This window comes from Hippoglossus hippoglossus, chromosome 4 (assembly GCF_009819705.1).
Source record: "Hippoglossus hippoglossus isolate fHipHip1 chromosome 4, fHipHip1.pri, whole genome shotgun sequence".
In the NCBI taxonomy this organism is placed as follows: Eukaryota; Metazoa; Chordata; class Actinopteri; order Pleuronectiformes; family Pleuronectidae; genus Hippoglossus; species Hippoglossus hippoglossus.
The window spans coordinates 7,536,137-7,560,469 of NC_047154.1; the positions used below are offsets into that span (position 1 = coordinate 7,536,137).

The 24,333-nt window shown below is 40.4% G+C and overlaps 1 protein-coding gene across 1 annotated transcript; it reads left to right on the forward strand.

The window, feature by feature from the left end:
• Positions 1-534: 534 nt before the first annotated feature.
• Positions 535-15,829, forward strand: LOC117760063 (protein-glutamine gamma-glutamyltransferase K-like). The gene is made up of 14 exons (XM_034582797.1): positions 535-655; positions 4,768-5,051; positions 5,149-5,340; positions 9,640-9,891; positions 10,820-10,938; positions 11,031-11,138; positions 11,838-12,015; positions 12,097-12,235; positions 12,830-13,022; positions 13,352-13,505; positions 13,601-13,885; positions 14,636-14,796; positions 14,898-15,034; positions 15,140-15,829. The coding sequence occupies exons 2-14, from the start codon at positions 4,769-4,771 to the stop codon at positions 15,297-15,299; spliced, it is 2,361 nt and encodes a 786-aa protein (XP_034438688.1). The 5' UTR covers positions 535-655; position 4,768; the 3' UTR covers positions 15,300-15,829.
• The last annotated feature ends 8,504 nt before the right edge of the window (positions 15,830-24,333 follow it).

Consider the following 24,333-nt stretch of genomic DNA (forward strand, 5'->3'; position numbering starts at 1 on the left):
AACAAATGTTCCAGATTTTTATCTGTGAAAATGTGAACAAACTATCTTACAAAATCTCTGGCTCCAACCCTGGATCTGGATGGGTTCTTCCTTGGCCCATACCCCACCCTTCCACCATGTTTCAATAAAATCTGTTCAATAGTTTTTGTGTAATCCTACAGACAGACAGACAATGACAACATAAAATCATTGCTTGAGGGAATCAATGAGAAGTCTGGATCACAAGCTTGGACGTGGACTACAATAATAAAAGTAAATAAAGAGTTATAGTAATGATAGATAATAGCAGGCTATTATCTATCATTACTATCATGAATAATTGTTTTCTGGGATATTTACAACTAGCAGTCGGACAACTTATGAGAAATAGTTCAGCGATAAGACATTGATTGACTGGAGCTGGTATCACAAATATGTGGCTTAATATGCACTAACTGCACTAAAATAAGGTACAGCGTAGAATACATGGGGAGCAAGTTTGCTTGTGCCCTACCCCAGATGACTTAAGTTGACCTGCCTTGTGTCTGTGCAGCAGGAGGGCGTGTCCTCTCCGTCTTAGCTCACAAGTATTTAAAGGAGGCCTGAACTTGCAGCAGCGAACAGAAGAATAATTCCTCCAGTCTGCATTGTCTCATTCCGTCTGCCATTCAACCAAGTGAGTTGGAATAAGCTGTTTCACATCTTGTCTATATATACTGATCGTTAAGCCTTCGATCAATATGACTTTAAGTTGTTATATAGAATATCTAGTGACACTGTACTGATGTTTGTTTTTGGCCAGAGTAATTTCCTGGATTTATAGGATAACAAGACAATTGTAAATGTAGCTCTGCAACAATGTCTTACTACAAAGCCAGGATGATGCATTCAATAGTGTTGAGTTCTGTCAATTCCTGCATGATTAAATCTGACTTTGTTTTTAATCGGTTTGAATAGATTTTCAGTCTTCACTCACAAAGCGGTACAGTATTCAATCTGTTTGAAATCCCCTGATTTGAGTGGAGGGGATTCCTGAGGGCCAGTAAATATTTTATGGGATAACGTAACAAAGTCAGCAAATCATAAATGGGACCATGTGAATGCTTTCATTCTGATGTAAACTAGACATCTGTGAGGATCCTTTTGTTTCTGTCTCAGTTGATCAACCTCAGCGGCCCTGAGGGAAAACAGGTCATGAGTGTATCTGTAGTTTACTAGATCATCACCCTCCTGGAGGAAACTTTCCAACTGTGGTCAGCAGCACTTGTGTATATGTGCTGCTGACGTCATGCAAGCAAACTTAGATTCCACTTCATCTGACCTCGGACCAAATTCCCTCGACCTATATATTCACATGTATGTAGGATTTGATTGTGCACTGTATATATGGGCTCACGCTGCGTGTTGGACACAATCAGTCAGACTATGGCACACAGGCCGGTGGGAGTCAGAGAAATTGTGCGTTGAGTTGTTAGAATGTAACACAGCAGATGATGGAGCGATGAGAGTCTAGTGTCACAGCGGGTTCAGCTATCAGGCATCATGTCATCCGCAATGTGTCAGAGTCTCACTCTCGCTGCTGTGCCGACTTGGTGAGGGTTATACCTCTGCATCTAGATTACAGCGCAGTGCACACTGTTTATGTTTGGAACAGATTATTGGGAGGAGGATTATTGATCTGTGTGGGCGGCTCACTTTTGAGATGTCCTGCCATCACACTGTAACCTCAACCATATGGAGAGTAATTCCACACATTCTTTCTCCTCAGCCCCTCCCTGTGTTTCTGGCACCGGGGAAGGTGTGATGGTGGATTTTCATTTTCACTTTAATGTTTTGGGAGGGTCCCACCCTGCAGTCACAGCCCACTGAGGATTCCCAGTTATAATAGTTGTGATGAAGGCTAAAGCAGAAACACACGTTGTCAAACCATTTTATTTGGTGGTGGAATGGCTTTAAGGACGAATGTTGATCAGTTGGTCCAACACTTCCTCCCATGGTCCAAAGACATGCAGATTGGGTTTATTGAACATAGGCATATGATTGTGAGTGTGATTGGTTATTTGGATGTATAATATAAAATAATATGCTGGTCCTGTGATACACTGGTGATGCTTTCAGGCTGGAACCTGCCTCTAGCCCCATCTCAGCTGGGATTGGCTCCAGCTCCCCCCACGGCCCTCAAAGGATAAGCGCTATAGATAATGGATGGATCGCTCACTTTAATTAAAATGTCCTTGGAAAACTATGACATTAAATCAGTCTCAGTTGCAATTACTTGTAATGATGGGTTGATCCACCTATTATTTTCTTAACCCTAACCCTAAATCAAAAAATATTGTGTGTTGTTGGTTTGTCTGACAAACTGTTTAAAGATTTTCAGGTTTACATTTTCTTTTAAAACAGACAACTATTCGTATCTGTCATATCATATATCTTATATCTCATAACTAGAAAAGGGACTTAAGAATGTTTGCTAAAAAATAGCCTTAAACGATCAATCAATTTTTAAAATAGTGTTACAAGTAAATTCATTCACAAAGTCATTGTAGCTGCTAACGTTAACATTGCTAAACTCAGATGTGAACCAGGTGCACCTGCCAAAAACCATTAGTTTGCATGTTTATCAGGTTGTTATATACATATTTTCATTGCACCTTGTTTTGTTCAGCTCTGTCAGCAGTCATGACGCACAATCCTGAGCTGGGAGGAGGCGCTTCCTCACAACAGTATCGCACACTGGCATTGGCACACTATGAATAAGTGGGTAACACACTGGCCCTGTTCAGACATGGCGTTTTCCACCATCATTGTGATCCGATCACAAGTGGACAGCTCAAAGTGCAGGCGAGGATGCAGCCAAGAAACATTCAGTCATGGGATCGCTGTTGCTTCATGTAACAGTCACAGTTCCTGAGGAATGTGGGAGGGGCTGACAGTGGTTTGTTGGCATTCCTGAAAGGTGGAAGTGATCGTAGAAAGATACAAACCAAAGCAAGGATGAAATTGAAGAATCTTGTCGTGCGGCTTTTGCGGAAATCACGTGACAAATGTGACTCTAACCTCTGGGGTCAAGAGGTGATATGACAAGAGGCGACAAAGCCTGGAGCTTTGAGCTTCCACGTAGAGAAATGATAGTTTTATTCATAGCACAGTTGTAAATCAGAGCATGTGTTGACTTCCTGGATGCTCTCAATGACTCATAAATCAGACTGTAATTCAGCATCGGTGAATCAGCTCCAGATGAGTCCTGATGATATCACAGAGGCAAAGCATCCTTCCTGCTTCCTGCCACCAGGGTTAGCTCTGTGTGTGTACAGGATGAGGATGACCAATTCAGAATACATGTACGACTTGTTCTGTGAAGGATAAAATTAGTATTGATAAATATGTCTTATTACTGATGCAAGAGAACTGTGCAAGTCATGTGAGGAATATTAATGCGACACTATACAACCAATTTTCTCATGTCTTGTCTCTTCATATAAATCAGTGAGGGGTACTTGAGAGTAATTCTAAAGTTGTCAGTTGTCATAAACCAACAACATGACAAAATTAGAAATTAGAATTAGAATTAAAAAAATGATATATATATATATATATAGTCACCTGTAGCACCAGGGCACAGGGTGTTGCAATTAATACTGGATGAAATCTAATGAGCAATGGTTAAATCTAATTCAATCACATGTAGTACATTTCAAGGAATAGACCATTTGTCTTTGTTAAATCGTTAATCTGTTACTTTTATAACCAGTCAACATCAGTTGCACTTACAAATTCCGGCTTCTCTTCACTGGCTATTTGTTTCCTTTAGAGTCGGTTCTAAGATTTCCTAAGCTACCTATTAGATTTGTTGTTGCCCGATGTCCTTCCCTGCTCCCTCAGAAGACAAGCATCACTCCTGGTTGTTGCTGGACTGATAAACTAAGGGGACAGAGCCTCTGTCAGGGCCCTTATAGACTTTAAAATGACCTGTCTGCCGAGATCACAGCTGCAAACTCTATCTCATCTTTTAAAACACTGTTGAAAACCCAACTGTTTAAAGTAGCTTTTAAGTGATTTAACCCTGACATTTTAAGTCACTTTGCTTTCACTTTGTTTTATTCTCTATGCTTTTAATCTGATTAATCAGTTTTTATTGTAAAGAACTTTGAAAAGGGCTCTATAAATAAAGTTACGGTATTATTACTATTGATGATTAATTACAATTTAGTAAATGATAAATTACCTATTAAACAGTTTTAGGTAGCTAACAGTGATGAAGTGGAAATAGCTAAATTGATAAATGTTTGAAATAGAAGAGAAGAAATTAAGGTAAATAGTTTTAGAAGTAGTAAGAATTTCTGTCAGTTTCACGGATAAAGACAGAATAAAATACCAACAATATATGTGCTTCTTTTGTGATATTCCTTCTAGCTGATTTGTCAACACATGAAGGACTCACATATAAATTGTCTCACTCTCAATCTAATTCTCAAAAATAAAAATATGTTCATGGTCATCTCTGTGCTGTCAGTCCACATTTTGAGCATGTATTTGATAGGACAGATTTAAAGTGATGCTACACTCAGCTGTACCATTTACACAAAGCTTGTATCAAGGAATTGAACTTAGAGATTAGTTTACTGCTTTTGTTTAATAACATGTGACACATTTCCAGCCGTGTTAAATATTTTAATTAATTTTACAGGCAGCTTGGTCTGCAGCTGCATGTATAAAAATTCGGATAACAGTGAATAATCTGTGACAAAACTTTCGATTTCCTAACTGTGACCGTCTGCTTCTCAGGATGCCTGTGGAAACACGCTCAATCCGAGCCAGCGGTGCAGTGGGTCGCTTTCCATCTGTCACTCGCGGCTTTGATGACGACGCAGAGGAAGAACAACCCGAGGAAGGCGACGCCCAGACAGAGAATGCATGTCGGCGGTGGCTGCGGAAGGTGTGTCCGTGCTGCTGTCCCAAACCAAAGGACGATGACATCACTGACACTCTGGTCACAGGGATTGATGAGCTGGAGAAGGAGGACGAGGTGGATAACGAGAAATCCGTGACAGGCGACAGCGAGCTTGATGGTAACTGGCATCTCGGAGGGCTCACAATCATGTTATCACACAGTATAAATGCCAGGCCTACGATAACACTTCCCTCCCCATATCTTTGTTTTCACAGAACTCCTCCTCAAAGTGCGAGCGATAGACCTGATGAAAAGCAAATCCGGAGTGATCCGCACAGAGCATCACACAAATCTCTACCAGAGTAATAACTTTATTATCCGCAGAGGGCAGACTTTCCAGATGTGGATTACCCTGTCTCGACCGTTTGACTCCAGCACTGACAAACTTCACCTTGAGCTTAAAACAGGTTAGTTCCTGGCAGAAACTGTGCACTGCCACACCTCACCTCTTCAGTCAGTATCGTATCATCATGGACGTTAGAATAACATTATAAAGACAGATACTTTCAGAATGTACCAGGTCCAACAGTCCCCTTAGATTCAATCAAGCTGCGCCAAATTTCACAAACTCATAAATATCAGTTCACTTCATGGGCCTGATTTGAGTTTTTTCCTGACATATACAGCATCGGGCCACCAAGTGTCTCGGAAAAAAACCTGAACAAAACATAAAATATATAGATATAGATAAACAGCTAGGAGCGAAAACCTGCTTGTCGGCGGTAAGAACAAAATAGATAAAGATAATATTACGGAAACAGCCATGTATTTGAATACTCATACAGTGTATGAACTTCCCACATGACTGGCCTCTAATCGCGAGGCCTTGTGTGACACTGGACGGGCACAATCAAGTGTGACCACAGCACATTCACATGCTTCCCTGACCCTTTAAGAAATCCTTTGCATAGCTGCACAGTGAGAGCTCCTCTTTCTGGGCAGTGATGGAGGAGGAATAGGTTCAGAGTTGGAACAAGCATGATGTGCCACCAAGAAGTTTTTACTTTAATGCTCACATGCCGCAAGCTGTTTGGAGGAGACAGATTGATTCAGGGAAATTGGGCAAGAGGTTTAGATGCTATTGCTATGGTAACCGTTCTGGTTGCTATGCTCCAGGTAGAGTGTTTTATAGATGCCTCAGTCCTGAGCTAACTAAAAAAAGTCAAATCTATACAGACAATTCCCCGTTAACGCTGCCACTACCAACTGTCTGAGCCTCAGTCTGCCAGCTGTTCACCCTCTCTTCAATTCTGCCTCTTCTCCTCCCCTCCGTCCTTTTGTGTCGAGCGCTGTGAGGCAGAGAGGACCGAGCGATATAGATCCAACAATTACAGCCGTGTGCGATAACAAGTCAAGCTTTTGGAGGATAATTACAATATCTATTTGACATAAAAGCTATGCATTACATTATTAATAGGAATGAAAATGTTACCCTATCTTTATTGCCTACTACTGAGGGGAAAATGCATAGTTTAATATATGATTGTCAAAGTCACAAAGATAAACCCAGCCTCCCTTTGCCTCTTTATGGTTCATTTTAGAGAAAAAGAAATGTTGTTTCAGATTATGACGTGCACAATGTTATGTAATTACAAAAATAAGACCAATCATGAATAATCTTCAGCCATCTGTCATACCAGCAATTAGCAGAAGGACAATAGCAGCTGCAGATAATGAAAGCTTTTATGCTATTGAAAATCACGCCACTGCTCTGTGTGGTGAGTAAATCCTTTCAAAACAAACCGTCAAATAGGAAAGTGCTGTTTTTCTCCTCTCATATCTCGGATCAGACCTTGTTTTTCGTATGTACCGACACGACGCTGAACTCAGTGCAAACAATGTTTTCTGAGAAGTAAGCCCCACGACATGAAACTAATCACAGCTTGATCAGTTTAACTGCTGCAGAGCGACTAATGTTAGGTTTCTTTAGGCGAAAGACCCTGATGTTAAGAGAAACAAAAAGCTCTTTACACCCAAGGAGCATAAATGTGTCCAGAGAAATTCATGACAACCGGACTCAAGCACTCCGTTGACATTTAGGCTTTGGGGTGTTCAAGTTGAGTAGTCTGACATCTAGGAGCTAGGCTTGGCTAGGCAATGTGCCATATGAAGATATTGATACCATACTTACATTTGTGGGCTAAACAAACAGATAAATATACAGCCAGCAGCTAGCTTAGCATAACATAACTGGAAACAGCTAGCCTTGCTCTGTCCAAAGTTACCAACACTGCTAAAGCTCATGGAAGATGTTTGTTTGATACGTACGAACACCAAAGGTCACTAAAGCTACATTCAGACATGCACTGAACTCCAGATAATATCCTGAATTTATCCGGAGTGGCTGTATTTTAGAACGAAAATATCTGAGTTAGATGGTCCAGACAATTGCGGAGTTCCTCCTGCTTGTAAAAACTCCAGGTAATGTCCGAGTGAGCCCATAGGAGAACACAGCAGGAGATTATCCGGAGGATTCATCACGAGCTAGTGGGCATGTTAATGACGTTTCAAACAAGTGACGGCCTTTTCCAAGGATCATGTCTGAAGGCGCCTTAATTAACATCTCAGTATCTTGTTTGTTTGATTCATGCAAAACACAGAGAGTTTTTGGTTTTATAGGAGGTTGTTTATTTCAGATTTCTTGGCCAGTAGCAGTGTCCTCCTGGATGCAACTAATATTTATCTTCTCATCTAAATGTCAGAAAGCATCATCCTCTGGGGACGATGAATACCTTCAGAAAATATTTAAGAATTAATATTATCAAGACATGCAGTATCAACGCCGCTGCTTCACCGTCACCAGATGTCTCAGTCTGCTGTCCTTGTGTCTCCTGCGGATTTTTGGTTTCTTGCTCGGTGTAATCCGATGGCTCATTTGTTTCTGTTCACAATGGCCTTTTCTCTAAATTAAGGAGGGCAGGCTCTGGTTCCAGTTGTCACACAAAATCAGCAGTCCGTCTATCAGAATGCACATCTCATGGGGAAATTCCAGCATTGTGACTTCTGTTATTTTTAAACACAACAACAAATAAAGACAAGGTCATACCCACAGAGGATAAATGCCAGGGTGGGTTGCAGTTATCCACATTCACTTAAAAGGCGACAAACAATTTGCCATTGTCTCCTGTCTGCTTGACAATGGCTTTGTCACCTGTGCTTTCACAGAAGACTATTCTGACACAAATTGCTCAACACAAAAGGTATTTAACTTGCAGCCCTGACACTCTGCCTACAAGCTTCTTGAAGACAATTTTTACTGTGTAGCATCTGAATATTCCACAGTAAATAGTTCTCTTCAGTTTCAATAACCCTGAAGACCATGGTTATCAAACATCTTTTTAATCTAGTGTCAATGAATCATTGGAGACCAGTGAAAAGGTTGTATTTCATTCAATTATTTGTGTGGTGCATCAACAATTTCCCTCAGCTCTGCATTCTACATAGTTGACCAAAAGATACAACAAAAATGTTGTGTGGATTGTCGAATTAGTAGCTATGAATCTGAGCAAACAAAAAGTTCCTCAAGGTTCCATTCTTGGGCCTTGTCTATTCAAACTACATGCTTCCCCGTGCTCAGATGATGCAATAGATTGTCTTAACATATTCATGAGGATGAAACACAACTCTTACATAATAGTTTTACCAGGCAACTAAAGTTGCTTACATTTGCTGAATAGGTGTACTGAACAAATTGATGAGTGGATTTGAAATTTCAACAAAAATATTGGTGTGATTATTCACTAAATTAAAGGATAGATTTAAAATTTTAAATCCCTTTACTTTTCTATAAAGCATTAATGGGTCTCAGACCAAAGTCAATTTCTGATTTACTTGCATCAAAACCCCTCATGTCATCTGGTCCATGTCCCAGAATCAAACACGAGCAGGGTGAAGCCACTTTAAATTTTTTTAAGATTCCTGAATATCTGAGATATGCAAACACTGTCAAGCTAATTTAGATCAAGGCTTAAAACACTCTTGTGTGCTGTGACTTAACAAAAATTGCATGTTTATTTGTGTTTTAATATAAGTTTAATGTCTTCTTATTGATTTATTTTACATGTATTTCCATGCCTTTCTGAAACACTTTGAATTGCTTCATCTCTAAAGGCTCATATATTAAGAAACTTGTCTTACCTTGCCTTAGAGGGGAATGTTCAGTAGTTTAGCTGCTAAGCAACATTCTCATAAGTTTTATATGATTTGGAAAATTGTGAGTTTCTTGATTATAGGGTACACTGTGTTTGGTAGTTTCCTTCACACATCAGGATTGGTCACGGCACAGTGCAGGAACACAGAGGCTGAACTGCTGCCAAAGCAAAGATTCCATTTATAGTATGAGATCAGATGCTGTCATGACCTGTTTTGTGTGAATGTATGTGTGTGTGTGTGTGTGTGTGTGTGTGTGTGTGTGTGTGTGTGTGTGTGTGTGTGTGTGTGTGTGTGTGTGTGTGTGTGTGTGTGTGTGTGTGTGTGTGTGTGAGTGAACAGCTTGTCAGGACAGTACCCTCTGGATTCTTTGTATTTGGTTTCTGGTTCTTCAAACTTACATGACAGGGAAGGAGTGCAGCATGGCTTTAATGGAGGGGGGCTGAACTGTTGTGGAATATAAAAATACAGTGATTGAACTGTGAGGTGTTCTACACTGCCCATGCTGCCCATTCTCGTGTGCTGTGTGTCATGCATGTCTCCTCTCTCCTCCACAGGGCCCCTGCCAACAGTGTCAAAGGGAACCCATGTCATCATCCCTTTGGTGGAAGGGTTGGAGGACGGTCGCTGGGAAGCAGCCATTGTGGAACAGGATAACAAGAGGATAAAACTGTCAGTGAATTCTCCACCCACAGCGGTCATTGGCCGATATCAACTCACAGTGGAAACGACCAACTCACAAGGCCAGGCCATTTCCACACATGACCCTGCTAATGACATTTACATGTTGTTCAACCCCTGGTGTGAAGGTAAACTGATATACTAGATACTAAAAACAGAAAACATTAAAGGATAAAACATAAAAAACATAGACATAAAATCATGTTATATCGTGTTTATTTGATTCATACAAAACAGCAGTAACTTAGTCGCGGCTATAGTTGCCTCGAAACTACCCAGAACAAAGGAATGGTCCAGTGAAATGTTGTTTTCACTCTTTAATTTAACATTCAAACAAAATATAACATGTTACTCAATGAGCTTAAGAGATGGTGGTAGGTAGATTATGTTATCGTTGAGTGCCAAGTTAACAAGCCTTATAATAAATGAACACGACATGACAGTGATATCAATCTTTCCAGTTGTCTTAAAGATAAGGTTGGTAAGTTGTTTCTGAAACATTTTTCTTATTGGTTGAAAGCCTCTTCATGTCCTGATAGCCATCAATAGATTAATATGTCTGTGGCCCTCCTACGACTTTAATAAACACGACCAATCAGTTCATTCGGACTGAATGAATGATGACCAACTCTAGCTTTAATCATTTCCTTTAATAAAATAAACCATTAAAAGGATTATAATTAAAAAGCTTCATACTCCAACAACATACTTGTCACTTTCACGTTCTTCACCTTGACAATACCAGAACAGTGTTCACAACCACGTGTAGGAGGCAAATACATGAAGAAACAGCATAATAAGACGTTTGCCTAATATCTACTTCATAACAATTTAAATACAGTACTCACAGACACAGACAGACTCAAATAGTTACTTTGTATTGTGACCTGTATTATTTTACCTGTACTGATTCTATCACTGTGAAACTACAGGGACATAGTACTGGTAAAAGTTTTGCATCTGACAAAAAGCTTAGAATTTAGACATTTCCCCGACTGCTCAGAATGATTCCCTGTTATTTCCATTTGAAAGCTGTACTTTCTTGCTCTCTCTCAGATGACACAGTGTTCATGGATTCTGAGCAGGAGAGGCAGGAGTATGTCCTGAACCAAGACGGACATATCTACTATGGCACAGAGAATCAAATTGGAATGAGGACCTGGAACTATGGGCATGTGAGTGAGCTGTGTTGTCTCCACACCTGAAGAGCAGAGACTGACTTGCTTTACCCAACTACAACATGTGTTCTTCTCTGTTTTGGGTTCAGTTTGACGATGGGATCCTTGCTGCCTGCCTTTATGTCCTGGAAAAGAGTGAGACGCCTCCATCTGGTTGGGGAGACCCGGTTAATGTAGTGCGAATTATATCAGCCATGGTGAGACTGCGCTGATTCCTTTTTCATTTACACCTGATCTGTAAAAACTGGAGCAAACAAGCAAAGTAGATCCACAAATAATAGTCCCTACTTGCAAACAGCTCACTACACATGTGGTCAGACCATAGACTGTCTATGAAGATGGACGACATGACGGGTCCCCCAAAAATGATCCAAAGCATCCTGATTGCCCCTAAGTGGCTGGCTGCAGTCTGGATCATAAACCTGTTGATCATGGGTATGTTGTGTCGTTCTGTTGGTCCAGATTGAAATATCTCAATAACTATTGGATGGATTGGCATGAACAGACCTTCATGACTCATTCATTTTGCTCCTCTTAGTTTCCTCTATTGCCGCAGAAAGGTCCACATTTCTTTCTGTGAAATGTCTCTGTATCACTGCAGAGGATGAATCATCTTGAATTGATCCTCAGACCTTTTCTAGTAACACCAGCTTTCAGTAATCCTGTGAAATATCTCAACATCACACACTAAACTTCTGTTACTTTGTTCATGTTCCTGTCAGAGAAGAGCGTATAGTATTTTGTTAGCGTCTGTTTGCAGACTCTGAAGCCCGTTCTTTGTGGGAATAGAGAGTTGTCTGAGTATCTACACAAATGGAGCTGTTGTTTATTGCTCCAGCCTGAGCAGGAGACTTAGATATAAAATAAAAAAACAACTAAAAACTTTATTTATCCAGATTAACTCCCCTGATGACCGTGGTGTCGTGGAGGGAAACTGGTCAGGAAACTATAATGGTGGGACCAGTCCGACGATGTGGAGTGGAAGTGTGGAGATCCTGAAGGAATACCAGACCAACAGCGGCACTCCCGTTAAGTTTGGCCAGTGCTGGGTGTTTGCTGGCGTATTCACGACAGGTGAGCTCATTGTCTGGACTTTGATTTTCTTATCATGGGTTAGTCTGACACGTGTTTGACCCATGTTGTCTTATCACTTAGTGTTACGGTGTTTGGGCATCCCCAGTCGAACTGTGACCAACTTCAGCTCAGCTCACGACACAGACGTCTCCTTGACGACAGACGTGTACTTGGATGAGAATCTGGACCCTTTAGCTCACCTGAATGCCGACTCCATCTGGTGTGTTCTGCCACACATGACGAACGTTTACTCAGCATGACACGCACAACACTCTGCAAGGTTTCTGCAGGTTTAACATTGTAGAATTGACTTCACACTTTTAAGAGTTTTTTACTATGATGAGTGAAATTTCCCAGGATTACTTACAGTTCACCTAATTCAAAGATAAAGTAGCCCTTTGAAATCCTTCATTTACTCACATACTACAGACATAGCCAGAAGGGATCCCTAGTTTTTCCCACAGCCATGCTGGGAAATATCCTATCAGTCATCAGGTCCACATTAGTCTTGTTTGTAGTTTTGTTACTGCGTGCTAATATCTGTATCATTGAGAAAGAACTACACACACACACACATTACAAACGCCAAAACATTTCTATAAATACATGAATTTTAAAGCACAATGGAAGTAGTGTTAAATGAAAGATAATTAAGCCTTACGTAAACATATTCCAGATGCAGTAGGTGATATTTTAACGTTTTTAACGACTTTCAAGGCTTAAAAAGTCTGATTATGACATTTTAGACAATTTAAGACTCTGGAGAAACCCTGCTCTGGTTTATCAAGACTGACCTTCAGTTCTTTTCCTGAAGGAACTTCCACGTGTGGACCGACTGCTGGATGGCTCGTGCAGACTTGCCTCCGGGCAACGGAGGCTGGCAAGCTGTCGACGCCACGCCTCAGGAGACCAGCCAAGGCACCTTCCGCTGCGGCCCTGCTTCTCTCACTGCTGTGCGCAATGGTCAGGTCTACCTCAAACATGACTGTCCGTTTGTGTTTGCTGAGGTTTGTGGAATACAAAATGTGTCTTTAACCAGCACTTCAGAAATTCTGTACTACACTTTCATGAAGTGAAATAAGTGAAAATGAATGCAAAAGAATCAAAGAACATAAACACAGTTATTCCTCAGATACAAGACCTGTAATGAGCGACTAGACATGAGGTCTACTGATGTTACTAATATTCTTGATTTGTGTTTGTGCACTCTGCGTGTACCATGTACTAATAATGAGCCATATGGTAGACATCAGAAGATGCCTGACAGTTTTCCATCTGTTATCTTATTTTCTAACTTCCCTCTCTCTCTGTGTTTCTCCCCTCTGTGCACATTCAGGTAAACAGTGATAAGATCTACTGGCAAAGGAACATCGATGGGACCTTCAATCAAATCTACAGTGAGAAAAAGACTGTGGGCCACAAGATCAGCACCAAGGCCGTTGGTTCCGATGAACGCAGGGACATCACACACCTTTACAAACATCCAGAGGGTATCTTCCAACAAAAATGCACACATTAAAATGTTGTATTGGCTTGACATGTTCATACCTCATTGCTTTTTGGATTAACTTCTGGACATTCTCAGGCACAGAGGCGGAACGCATTGCTGTGGAATCGGCGTGTCGCTACGGCTCCAAGGCCCTGGCCTATTCGTCTCCCACAGCAGAGGACGTCTCTGTAGAAGTGACCATGGACGGTGAAGGCCCTGAGATGGGAGGAGATGCAGAGCTGACCATCACGTTGCGAAACAGTAGCTCAGAGAAGCGGACGATCCTCCTGCACGGCCAGGTGGCAGTCATGTACTACACCGGCGTCCACAAGGCCACGATCAGGAAGGACGTTGTAGAAATAGATGTGCTGCCCAATGAGGGTGAGTGGATGGGTTTCGGTGGCTTTCAGGAAGAACATGGAGGTTGTGGCGTTAAAGGCTTAAGAGTTCTAAAAACTGTTAATCTGTGATTGTATTTACACAGTAGAATCTCGTGTAAAAAAAACTGATACAAAGAATAATCATTTTTTACCATCTTAAAGAGATAGTTCACCGAAAAATGAAATTCACTCATTATCTACACACCACTATACTGATGGAGGGGTGGGTGAAGTGTTTGATTCCACAAAACACTTTTGGAGTTTCAGGGGTAAACAGCGTTGCAGCCAAATCCAATACAATTTAAGTAACTGGTAACCGATTCTTCAAACGTAAAAAAAACTACAGAAAAAAAACATTGAATTCCTCCATACTGCTCCTGTGGTGTCATCCAAGTGTCCGGAAGCCCCAACATTCAAATATGACTCAAAATAAGGTAATTTACACCATATTTTTAGTCTAAATGTCAGCAGTGATCCACAAGTGAATGCAGCTCAAAGAGTATATCAGAGGACATTTAGGCTTAAAACACGGTGTAAATGACGCTGTCTCGAGTCGAATGTGAATGTCGGGGCTTACAGACACTTGGATGACACCACAGGAGCAGCATGGAGGCATTTTATGTCTTTTTTCTGTTGTTTTTATATGTTTAAGGAAGTGGAAGAAGAGAAGAAAGTACGTATAAATAAAAAGATATATATATGTATCATTGCAACATCACACTGAACACAATTAGTTCCTTCCTGTTTACAGTGAATGTTTTGGAGTGGTCCCTGGAGTACAAAGACTACAAGGACCAGCTGATAGACCAGGCCGCCCTGATGCTGACGCTGTCCGGCAGAGTCAAAGAAACACAGCAGGTCCTGGCCACTCAGTTCAGTTTTCGGCTCAGGACTCCAAACCTCATCATAAAGGTCGGCCAATCCCCTGAACAGGAAACAATTTCCGGTAAAATGACAAAAAGTGTAATTTCAAGTCTGACAGTGTTTTCTCTCTGTGTTTTGTTTTCACTCAGCCGGTAGGGAAGGCCGTGGTAGGGGAGAAGATGGCAGTGACCATTTCATTTACAAACCCACTACCACAGGTGCTGAAAGCAGTGATATTCCACCTCGAAGGACAGGGCCTCCTAGCTGCCCGGAAGGTTATTTACGGGTGAGGAGAAAAATGCACCTTATATTGTTGCCCTTTTTTCCCCGATCTACCTCGTCTGTCTTTCTCTTTTGTGACTGCCGCTGTCATTTCCTGTCCTACCCTCAGAGATATTGGCAGCCATGCCTCCGTGTCACTCACCGAGCACTTCGCCCCCACCCTGCCCGGGCCGAGGAAATTACTGGCTTCACTGGACTGCAGGCAGCTCACTCAGGTTCACGGTGTGACAGATATCACCGTGGAGGAAAACAGCAATGCTGCTCTATAACGATTTAAAATCATTGTGGCATTTGTGGGATTTTATCTCAGAAGAGACAGAAGCTTTTATATTATGTGAAGACCAGTATTAGTCACATTGTTTGACATTATAATGTGGATGATCCTGTGACACTGTTTTACACTGTGCATGTGCATAAGGGGCACAGTTGCACAACATGGCAGCTTAAAAGAAAGAAAAAAAACTGCCTCTATTTTCAGGTCAATTGTTTTATTTATATATACCATATATTTATTTTGTTTACATTGCCATGTGTGACAGGAAGAATTTTTTTATAAATATCCAAATATAAATAATATATTCAAATACTGCTGGGAATGTCTGTGTACTATTAAAATGCAAACAATTACAAATGGATCCTAGAGTCTGGTGACTTATTGATCTAACAAGTAATTTATTAGTGTCCCTGCGTCCTGGAATTTGTGGTTTCCAAGGAATCGACAGTGGTTGCACTGCCATGTTAGAGGGTGACCAGTAAAAATATAAGAGCGATGACCAGTTAAATTGGCCAATTTCTGTGTGGTGGTTTGGTACTTAATCCACTCTTGATGACGCAGTAAGACGTAGTTTGAAGTTTGTAGTGAGATCAGTCAGACACCAGGACAAAAAGACGAGTCTGTTGACTGTAAACCTCAGAGCAGAGTGGATGCAGATGCAAAAGAGGAATAACTTAAAGATAAAGCAGAACAGCAACCACATATGATCACTTTGTTAAAGGTTCCGTGTGTGAAATTTAGTGGCATCTAGTGGTGAGGTTGCAGAATTTAACCAACTGAACACCCCTCTCCTCCCCCTCCCCCTTGTGGTCGTCAGGTAACATAGAAAGTTGAAAGGCCCTAAATAGAGCAAATGTTGCTTTGGCATTTCTGGGCTTCTGTAGAAACATGGCAGTGTGTTCTTCTTTACCAAGCTTAATCAGTGTTTGGCAAGGTATTATAATATAAGTAACATGTTAGCTTATTTGACATTGATTATATATATATATATATTTTGTATTGATGAGGATAACGATCCAGTTAAAATATTTAGCAGTCGTTTGGATTTGGCAGCTGACCCTGTGCTTCCCTCCCTGTTATTTATACACCTTGCTGCTACCTGTCCATTGTACTTTTGTATGTTGCACTGTTATTTTGTATATCATACGTTTTGCATTTTTTTAATGGTGTTGTGTCATGTATGTGCTTTTGGTTCATTTTGGGGGGAGGCAAAGGCCAATGTCCACTGATGTAGACAATAAAGTTGATCTATCTATGTATCTATCTATATGGGTTCATGTAGAGTCAGGGTTTTTTCATAAGGTTTACTTTGGGTGTTCAACTGCTAAGACCAGCTACTGGCAGTGATTGTGTAATTGGTGTGTGTGTACGTGTCACAGGACGGCCATTTAAATGATGTGACATTGACAGGTTTTGTTTTGGCTCTGCTTTTGTAAGTTCAGTAACACAAGTAGATGGTGTGAAGTTAACATTAATAAATAATGGTTCAGGTGACCGGCAGTCACAGGGATTCCATTAGGATGCAGCATGGCAGTCCTTATGGATCCCTCTGTCAATAAGTGAATTGTCGGAGAGCTCAACTCTGATTTTATTACCTCCCACCAGACTCAAAGGTGTTTAATTTGGGAATGAAATCAATGCCAGTACTTTTGGGGTTTAGCTGATAAGGCTAAAGAGATGGAATGCAGTTTCATCATACAGATGAGTAGAAGTGTTGAGAGTGGGAGGTGGGCCTCAAGGGGGCTTCAAAATATTTCAGGGGAGGCGCTGAGAATGGATGTGAAAACATATTATGTTATTTATTACAACATTAGTTATGAAAAGGAGATAAGGTATGAAATGTGTGGGATTCGGTTAAAGAAATGCAGTAATTTGGGGGAAAGGTTCCCACTTTCCCAGAATCAGGCATAAAAATATTTTAGGACATAACTGTTTGATGTATTTTATGTATACTGCAGTTTGAAGATATGTCACACTACAGCATTAGACTCTTTGCTCAGTTGTGTTTACGGGACCAAACCACAGAATCTGTCTCGTAACATATATGGCATTATGTTTCTCATTTCTTCTCTTTTTGGCTTATTATGTATTTTTTATGTATTAAATAGAATAAAATAAAAATTGAATCCCTCTCCCCACTAGAACACGCTCTTTCCCAATCAGGTCTGGGGACTGCTGAGGAGGGGAAACCTCTAAATTATGACACGCGAAAAATTATCGATAAATCTGAATCGATGAAGTATTATATAAAAAAACGAGTAATGCAAAAACAAACTAACTTAATTAAGGATATAACAATTAATAAAAACTATATCAGCCTACCTACGACCCCGCATCGCATGACACCTCTGCAAGGACACCTCCAATTATACAAATTTGAAAAGAAAGTATGCGGAAAACCGTACTCTATTTTTAGCTTTTTTGTTGTTGTTGTTTTTGTTTTTTCTCATTACATTTGCCTTTCCTCCCCGTAGACTATTTATTTTGTATTTTTTTACTTGGCTCTACACCTGTGCACACACACACACACACAAACTCTACAAAGCCAAATGGCCTCTCTTACACATGCACATGATACATTTGCTTTCCCTTTTTTCTGTTTGTTTATTTCATGTTGCTGTCACATTGTATATAATATCTCATGTTTCCCCCTTATGTTAATTGTGCCAGCCAATGGGGTATGGTCTGTCTTGTCATTTCTCTCCTGTATGTAACATTTCATCAAATAGAAAGGGAAATAAAATCCCAAACATTTGCGGCAACAAATTGAATGAAACAGTAAACAGTAAACCACTTCTTTTTAAAGAGGCAAAACAGTCGGACACAAATTAAAGACTGAACTGGAGATGTCTCATTCATCCAAAATGGGAGAAAGGGTTGTTTATTTTGCCACCAGCCATTCTGCCTCTGCTGCCACCAATAGGTGACTGACAGGTCAAAAGAAGCAGTATTTTCATGAAGCCTCCATTCAGCTCCCTCTGTCATTACATGTTTTATTTAAGACTGCTGCATTGCAAGTAGTGGCAAAGAGCCAAGGCAAATAAAGACATTAAAGACAGAGTTTCAGTCACACAATGTTTCCGTTTCAAGTTGTTTAAAACACAAACATACAGACACACGTTGATGTATATTCATGCAAAAGTGAGATTGTAATCAGTCCATCTAACCACATCACTTGCATAGATGTTCACAACATCGGCCACTCCACCTCCAGTACAGTGTGCTACTGTGTGCATTGTTTGCAGTGAGATGATGTCAACATTTGAATATATAGTAAATTACAAAAGTTTTAATGAAATGTACTGTGCTTTATGGATCCACACCAGAAACTACTGTGTTGAGCTCTATCTTGGCCCAGGCCCTTTTCAGGAATTGTCACTCGTATCTGTTGAGTAGTTTTTGACACAGACGCCTCCTGAGCGGAGGCGTCAGACACTGCTCATGTGGTGCGTGTTAAATGATGTGAAGAGTTTGACTTTGGTGTTTTACGTAATGAAGCTCCATTTGAACTGTTTTGTCTGAAACTTAAAAGCAGCCCAGTTTTTATGTAATACAAAAAGCTGATGAGAGATGGCTCCCACTGAGCTCAGATGAAGAGTGTGACGAATGGTGGTTGATCTGATTGAATCAGTTTTATAGGATAGAAAAGTCACATTAGCTCCACAGTTAGATGTCAAAGCTCCTAATGATTTTTTTGAAAATTGTTTCTAATCATTTTTAATAAAAATATATCAAACCAATATCCAAAGCTTCTTTCAATTACCTTGTTTTGTTGATTCATCTGTCTTGTCTTTGTCCATCAAATCTACATCAGGTTTTCAAAGCCCAATGTAGGAATGGATCCAGGGGTGGGGCCAGGGGGGCCCAGGGTGAAATCTGATTGGCCCCATGAAGTGCTCTGTCCTGCCAATAGTCTTTTTCATAAAAACTAGACATTTATTAACAATACTATCAATATGTTTTATTCAATATGTTAATCATTTTATTATCTTTGTTTAAACAATTATTTATTTTCAAAAGACATTAAATGATGTATGGCTTTGAATCAAAGTTATAGAGCTAACAGTATTCAATGAATGACCTAATTGTGCACCTTACTGATTCAGGAAGTGTGCATGGATGTTGGACAAATAATTGGACCCTATGTAATAATTTGTGGATCCTGATTTAGAAAAATCCTAGATTCGCCTGTGGCCCAATGTGATGTATACACAACCCACAGATATTCAATTTATGACATAAAACAAAGACAAGAAATACAGGAACTTAGTTCATTACTAAAGAGACTATATATATTTTGCAGAGCACCTTAATATATATATATATATATATATATTAAGGTGCTCTGCAAAAACATCATGCATGCATCTATTTGTGTGTCCCAGATTGTGTGCAGATCTCCTGTGACGGGACGACACAGACTGCATATGAAAAGAAAGATTGCTTGCACTTTGATCAGGTCTGATTTTTATCATGGCCACTGAGCTTATCTTTATGTGTGATGTTTTTCAGGAGTAATAAATCAATTTACTCATGACATTGTTATTTGTTCTGAGTCTAACAGTGGCACTTTGTTCAGCAAATTCACTCCAAATTGTCTTCTATATTGGACTTCTGCAAAGACTGTTAAACTTGAACCTCTGTGGTGTCTGTACTGTGGTGTCTGTACTGTGGTGTCTGTACATCACTGACTGCACAGGGGATTTCAAGTGAAGCTGGAGTCAGAGTCATTTGCAATAAAAGACAGCCAACATCCATTTGCAGAAATATATTGTGTCAGTGTTTATAAGGAGCCTGATGTCGTTCCTGTGGCTGTGTATCCAACACCCATGGAGTCACTGAAAGGTTTTATCTTTTGGGCTGTAGGACACATGTATATTTGTCAAGCCTGTTTCTTTGTCATATCAAGCCAGTGTTGCTTTTCTACAACTGTTCACACCCTCAGGCATCATATTTACCAGATCACATGAAAGAAGAGATATGTACTACACCTCAGTGGCTCTTACATAGACAAGCAGAGTAGGAGGCAGTAACCATAGGTTTTGTAAGTCTAATAAATATGAAATACCAAGGTGGTGTTATTGTTATTGAGAGGTGGCCCAGTGCATCTGAACCCAGTGTTACTGAGGTGGATCAGTGAGTGAGTAAATGAGTGAATTACACTGAAACCTATCATCCTGTTGTCATAGTTAGGGTTAGGGTTATTATTGATAATTGAGAGCAGTTGTTGATGATGGACCAGAGTGTGTGAGACTGATTTAAACCTAAACAACAGAGAACACACAATCCTAACACATGATTGAAGTGAAACAATGCAGACATTAAACCCAATTTTGTCACCTCCTAACATAACTTGATTTCTGAGCTGTAGTGTGGACTTTAACCTTTTATATTTTTTGGACTTTAACCTTTTATATTTTGTGGACTTTAACCTTTTATATTTTGAAGGGTTGACACTTCTAAAGGCCACCAGAAACAAAATAGTATATATAATGCAAAACCAGCAACCTAGGATACTCTCCCAGCCTCAGCCTTAAAAAACAAATATCCGACACATCAGGTTGGTACAGCCCAACTCATCTGTATCTCACAAGGTCACAACAAATAAATTTGCATTGACTGACACATCAACAGCCTCTAAGGAGAGTAGACCAAGAAGACTTCAAAGACCAAACTGAATTTGACCGTCACCAGCTTGACTCGCTCTTACTGTTGCATCGTTTCCGACTTCGAGCTTCTGCACTTACTGCAGTTCATCCGCCCATACAGCTTGCACGTTAGCTTCATCACCGGCCCGCAATGAATCCTGGGACAGGTAGGACAGAGAGGGATCCGCCCGTTGGATCCTTCATTGTTTAGGAATGGAAGAACAGGATTTGTCAGCCGCGTTTGAAGTAGCCTTTAAAATGGTACAAGCTAATCCGCTTTGACACCATTGATCTTCAAATGCAGCGGATGAAGGATGTGACCCCTTAATTGGGACACAGCTTTGGTGCCGCTCGAAGACAACATGGTTATAAGACACTGATGCACACTCAAGATGCACAGTATGATCTGCCAGTGTCTTAAACGTTTAAATAGATATGTACATAAGATGGTTCGAGTCTGTATATTTTCAACATACGTTTAAAAACAAAAAAAAACATGCCTCTAAAATAGAATAAATTTATGCACATTTTAATGGCACTTAAAGAAATGACAAGTTAAGCTTTCCCATCCTTTGCATATATAACATATATGCATTAGAGGCATTGGCTTTAATTTGCATGAGCCTCCTGCTTCACCAGCTGCTAAAGGTCCAATGCCTCAAATCAATCAAAAAATAACAGTGGTTGTACTTTTATATATATATATATATATATATGTTTTTGTTTCTTTCTTCTAGTGATGGATACATCCAGTGACACTTTGTGGTTTTATACCACACTATGATGCCTCAGTCAGTCTCGGAGCGCTGACTACAGTGACATTTTCACAACAGAATATTCGGAAAAAAGAAAAGGTCAAACTGATATTGTAATAGTTTCCTGGGCTCATACAAGAAGTCTGATTCAATTCAGATTCAGGCCAACATAAATCTTGAGACACATATTGTTTTTGTCCTCAGCCTGACGTTGTTTGTGCCAGAACGCGGAGGTTGAACCCCTGTCAATAATGCAATATGCTCTTCACTGATAAAATAAAATGTTAGCAAACACAGCCAAACAGCAACAGTTACGCTTCGATTGGCTGGCTCTGGAATCAATACAGCCCATTCAAGGGTTGTGGTTTTCCTCCTCACGCTATTCTAAACAGGTGTTTATTGACAGTGTCGTCCTTTGAAGACCACCTGCTCCGGGACCCCAGCCTGTGGCGGATGTTGTATTCAAATTCATGTTTGCTCAGCTCGCTTAGCTGGTTCCTTCATTTCAATTAGAGCTCAACTCGGAGCAGAGATTTTCTCTCCACAGGCCACGCCGTGCACTATCGCCCTGTCACCTCATACTAAGCAACGAGAAGCTGCAGTGGGTTGTGTTTGTGGAGAAGCAGGGGTGTTTTTTTATTAATGATGTTTTCTGTTGCACGCCTTCAGGTGTTGCACCTGCTTCGCTGACAGGAGGCACTTTTTTCTGCAGCGGTTACACGGTGAGAGCACAGGATATGTTTTTAGGGGTCAAGGCTGTCAGAGCAGCAATACAAAGATGCCCCAAGCTATGGTCTGGCTGTGTGATACATTTTTTAATTCTGCCCGATATGAGATCCCTGCAGATAACATGTGAAAAGACTGGATCCAGGGAGCACATGTGTCAAAGCACTGTTCAGCTGTTTCATCTCAGGAGGATGTGATCTCTGCAGGGACAGTGAGCAACATGCGTATAATGCATCTGAAAACATAGGTCAGTCAGCACGTCACATCCCACATCATCCTGTAAAATAAAGATAAAAAACTTACTGAATAACTGTGCCCTTGAAGATCAGAATAGTTTTATTGGGAGATCTAAATATTAAATTCCCTGACTGGTGTAAAGTGAAGAAAGAGACTGCAGCCTCGAATCATGCCACTAGTAGAGAAAAGAACACACACACACACACACACACACACACACAGTGTGTCTCCATGACTTCAGATATTACATTGACTTAGAGACTTACTCTAACTTTAACGATAGTTGCTACTGGCCTAACCTTAACCCTCACGCTAACCTTAACCTAAACCTAACCTGAAAACATGTCTTTACTTTTTGTCGTCAATAGGAAGACAATTTCCCATAATATCACAATGTAAACCGATTGAGTAACTGAACCACAAAGACACAGGTTTGCGCAAATCATCTTATTGGGACATTGCATTGACTTTCACTCCTTATTCCTAACCTTAACTATGACCAATTCACATCTTACCACTAACATTATCCAGGAGCTCAGAAATTATGTTTTTTCTTAATAGGACCAAGCTTTGGTCCCTCTGAGGTCTACAGGTCCTGACAGGGTCAGTATTTATGCTGGAAAAGGTCCCACAGAGATAATAAAAATGAGTACGAGAACTCTCTTTCTCTCACACACACACACACACACACACACACACACACACACACACACACACCCACACACACACACTGCAGACAGCTGCCAATGTGGTCTGAGCACAGATGTCAGTTTATAATGATTCTGAACAAGCTGTGAAGCAACACTTCAGACTCAGAGTTTCTCATCTGACTGAAAAACAACAAACATGAGGGATGCTTCAATACGTCGGAAGTTAAGAGCACTTAAGTATGAAATACTATGCTTTTCCTCCTGGAAAAATGACTTTAATAATAATAATGATAATCTTTATTTATAGAGCACTTATCAGAGACTTAAACAGGGATGATATGTTCAAACCTGTTAGTTCTGGTTAAAACCCTAGCAGCTGAGTTCTGTACAGTAGCAGCTATTGTTTTGCTACTCAAGCATGTAAAAAGGCTGTTGCTGTAAACCAGGCATGATGAGTTAAAAGAATGTAAAATTATTTCAGTAATGTTTAATGTTATTAAATGTTATGCATCCAGTCATAGTGTCTCATAATGTGAAGTCATTGGTAGTGATGAAACCACAGACATTTATTGTGTAAATCTGCAGTTCCCCTCGGCTTTACAGAGCTTTATGGTGAGCAGATCACTATTCAGCTGTCCAACTCGCAACTTTAAAGTTTTGTTTTCCTCTACCTGCCCAGCACCAAACAGCACGTAGACACAATTAGTGACAACCTGGTGAACATGGAGCAATTCCCAGCCGAGGAGCCGGATATATTACAAGGAGTTTGAGACCAATAACCGAGTGAACACTGGACTGAACCTGCACCAGATGATACATGACTCTAAATTAATGTTGCTCTGTAACTGCTGGATGTGTAAATCAAACTGTTTGCTAACAAGTACAGGATTTTTTTTATTTACTAGAGAGCAGAGGAAACAAGCTGTAAACACAACACTGACATAAGTTGAATGTGTTGGCAAACAGTCAGATCCATCCAGCAGTCACGTAGCAGTGAGTTTAAGGGTTCAGTG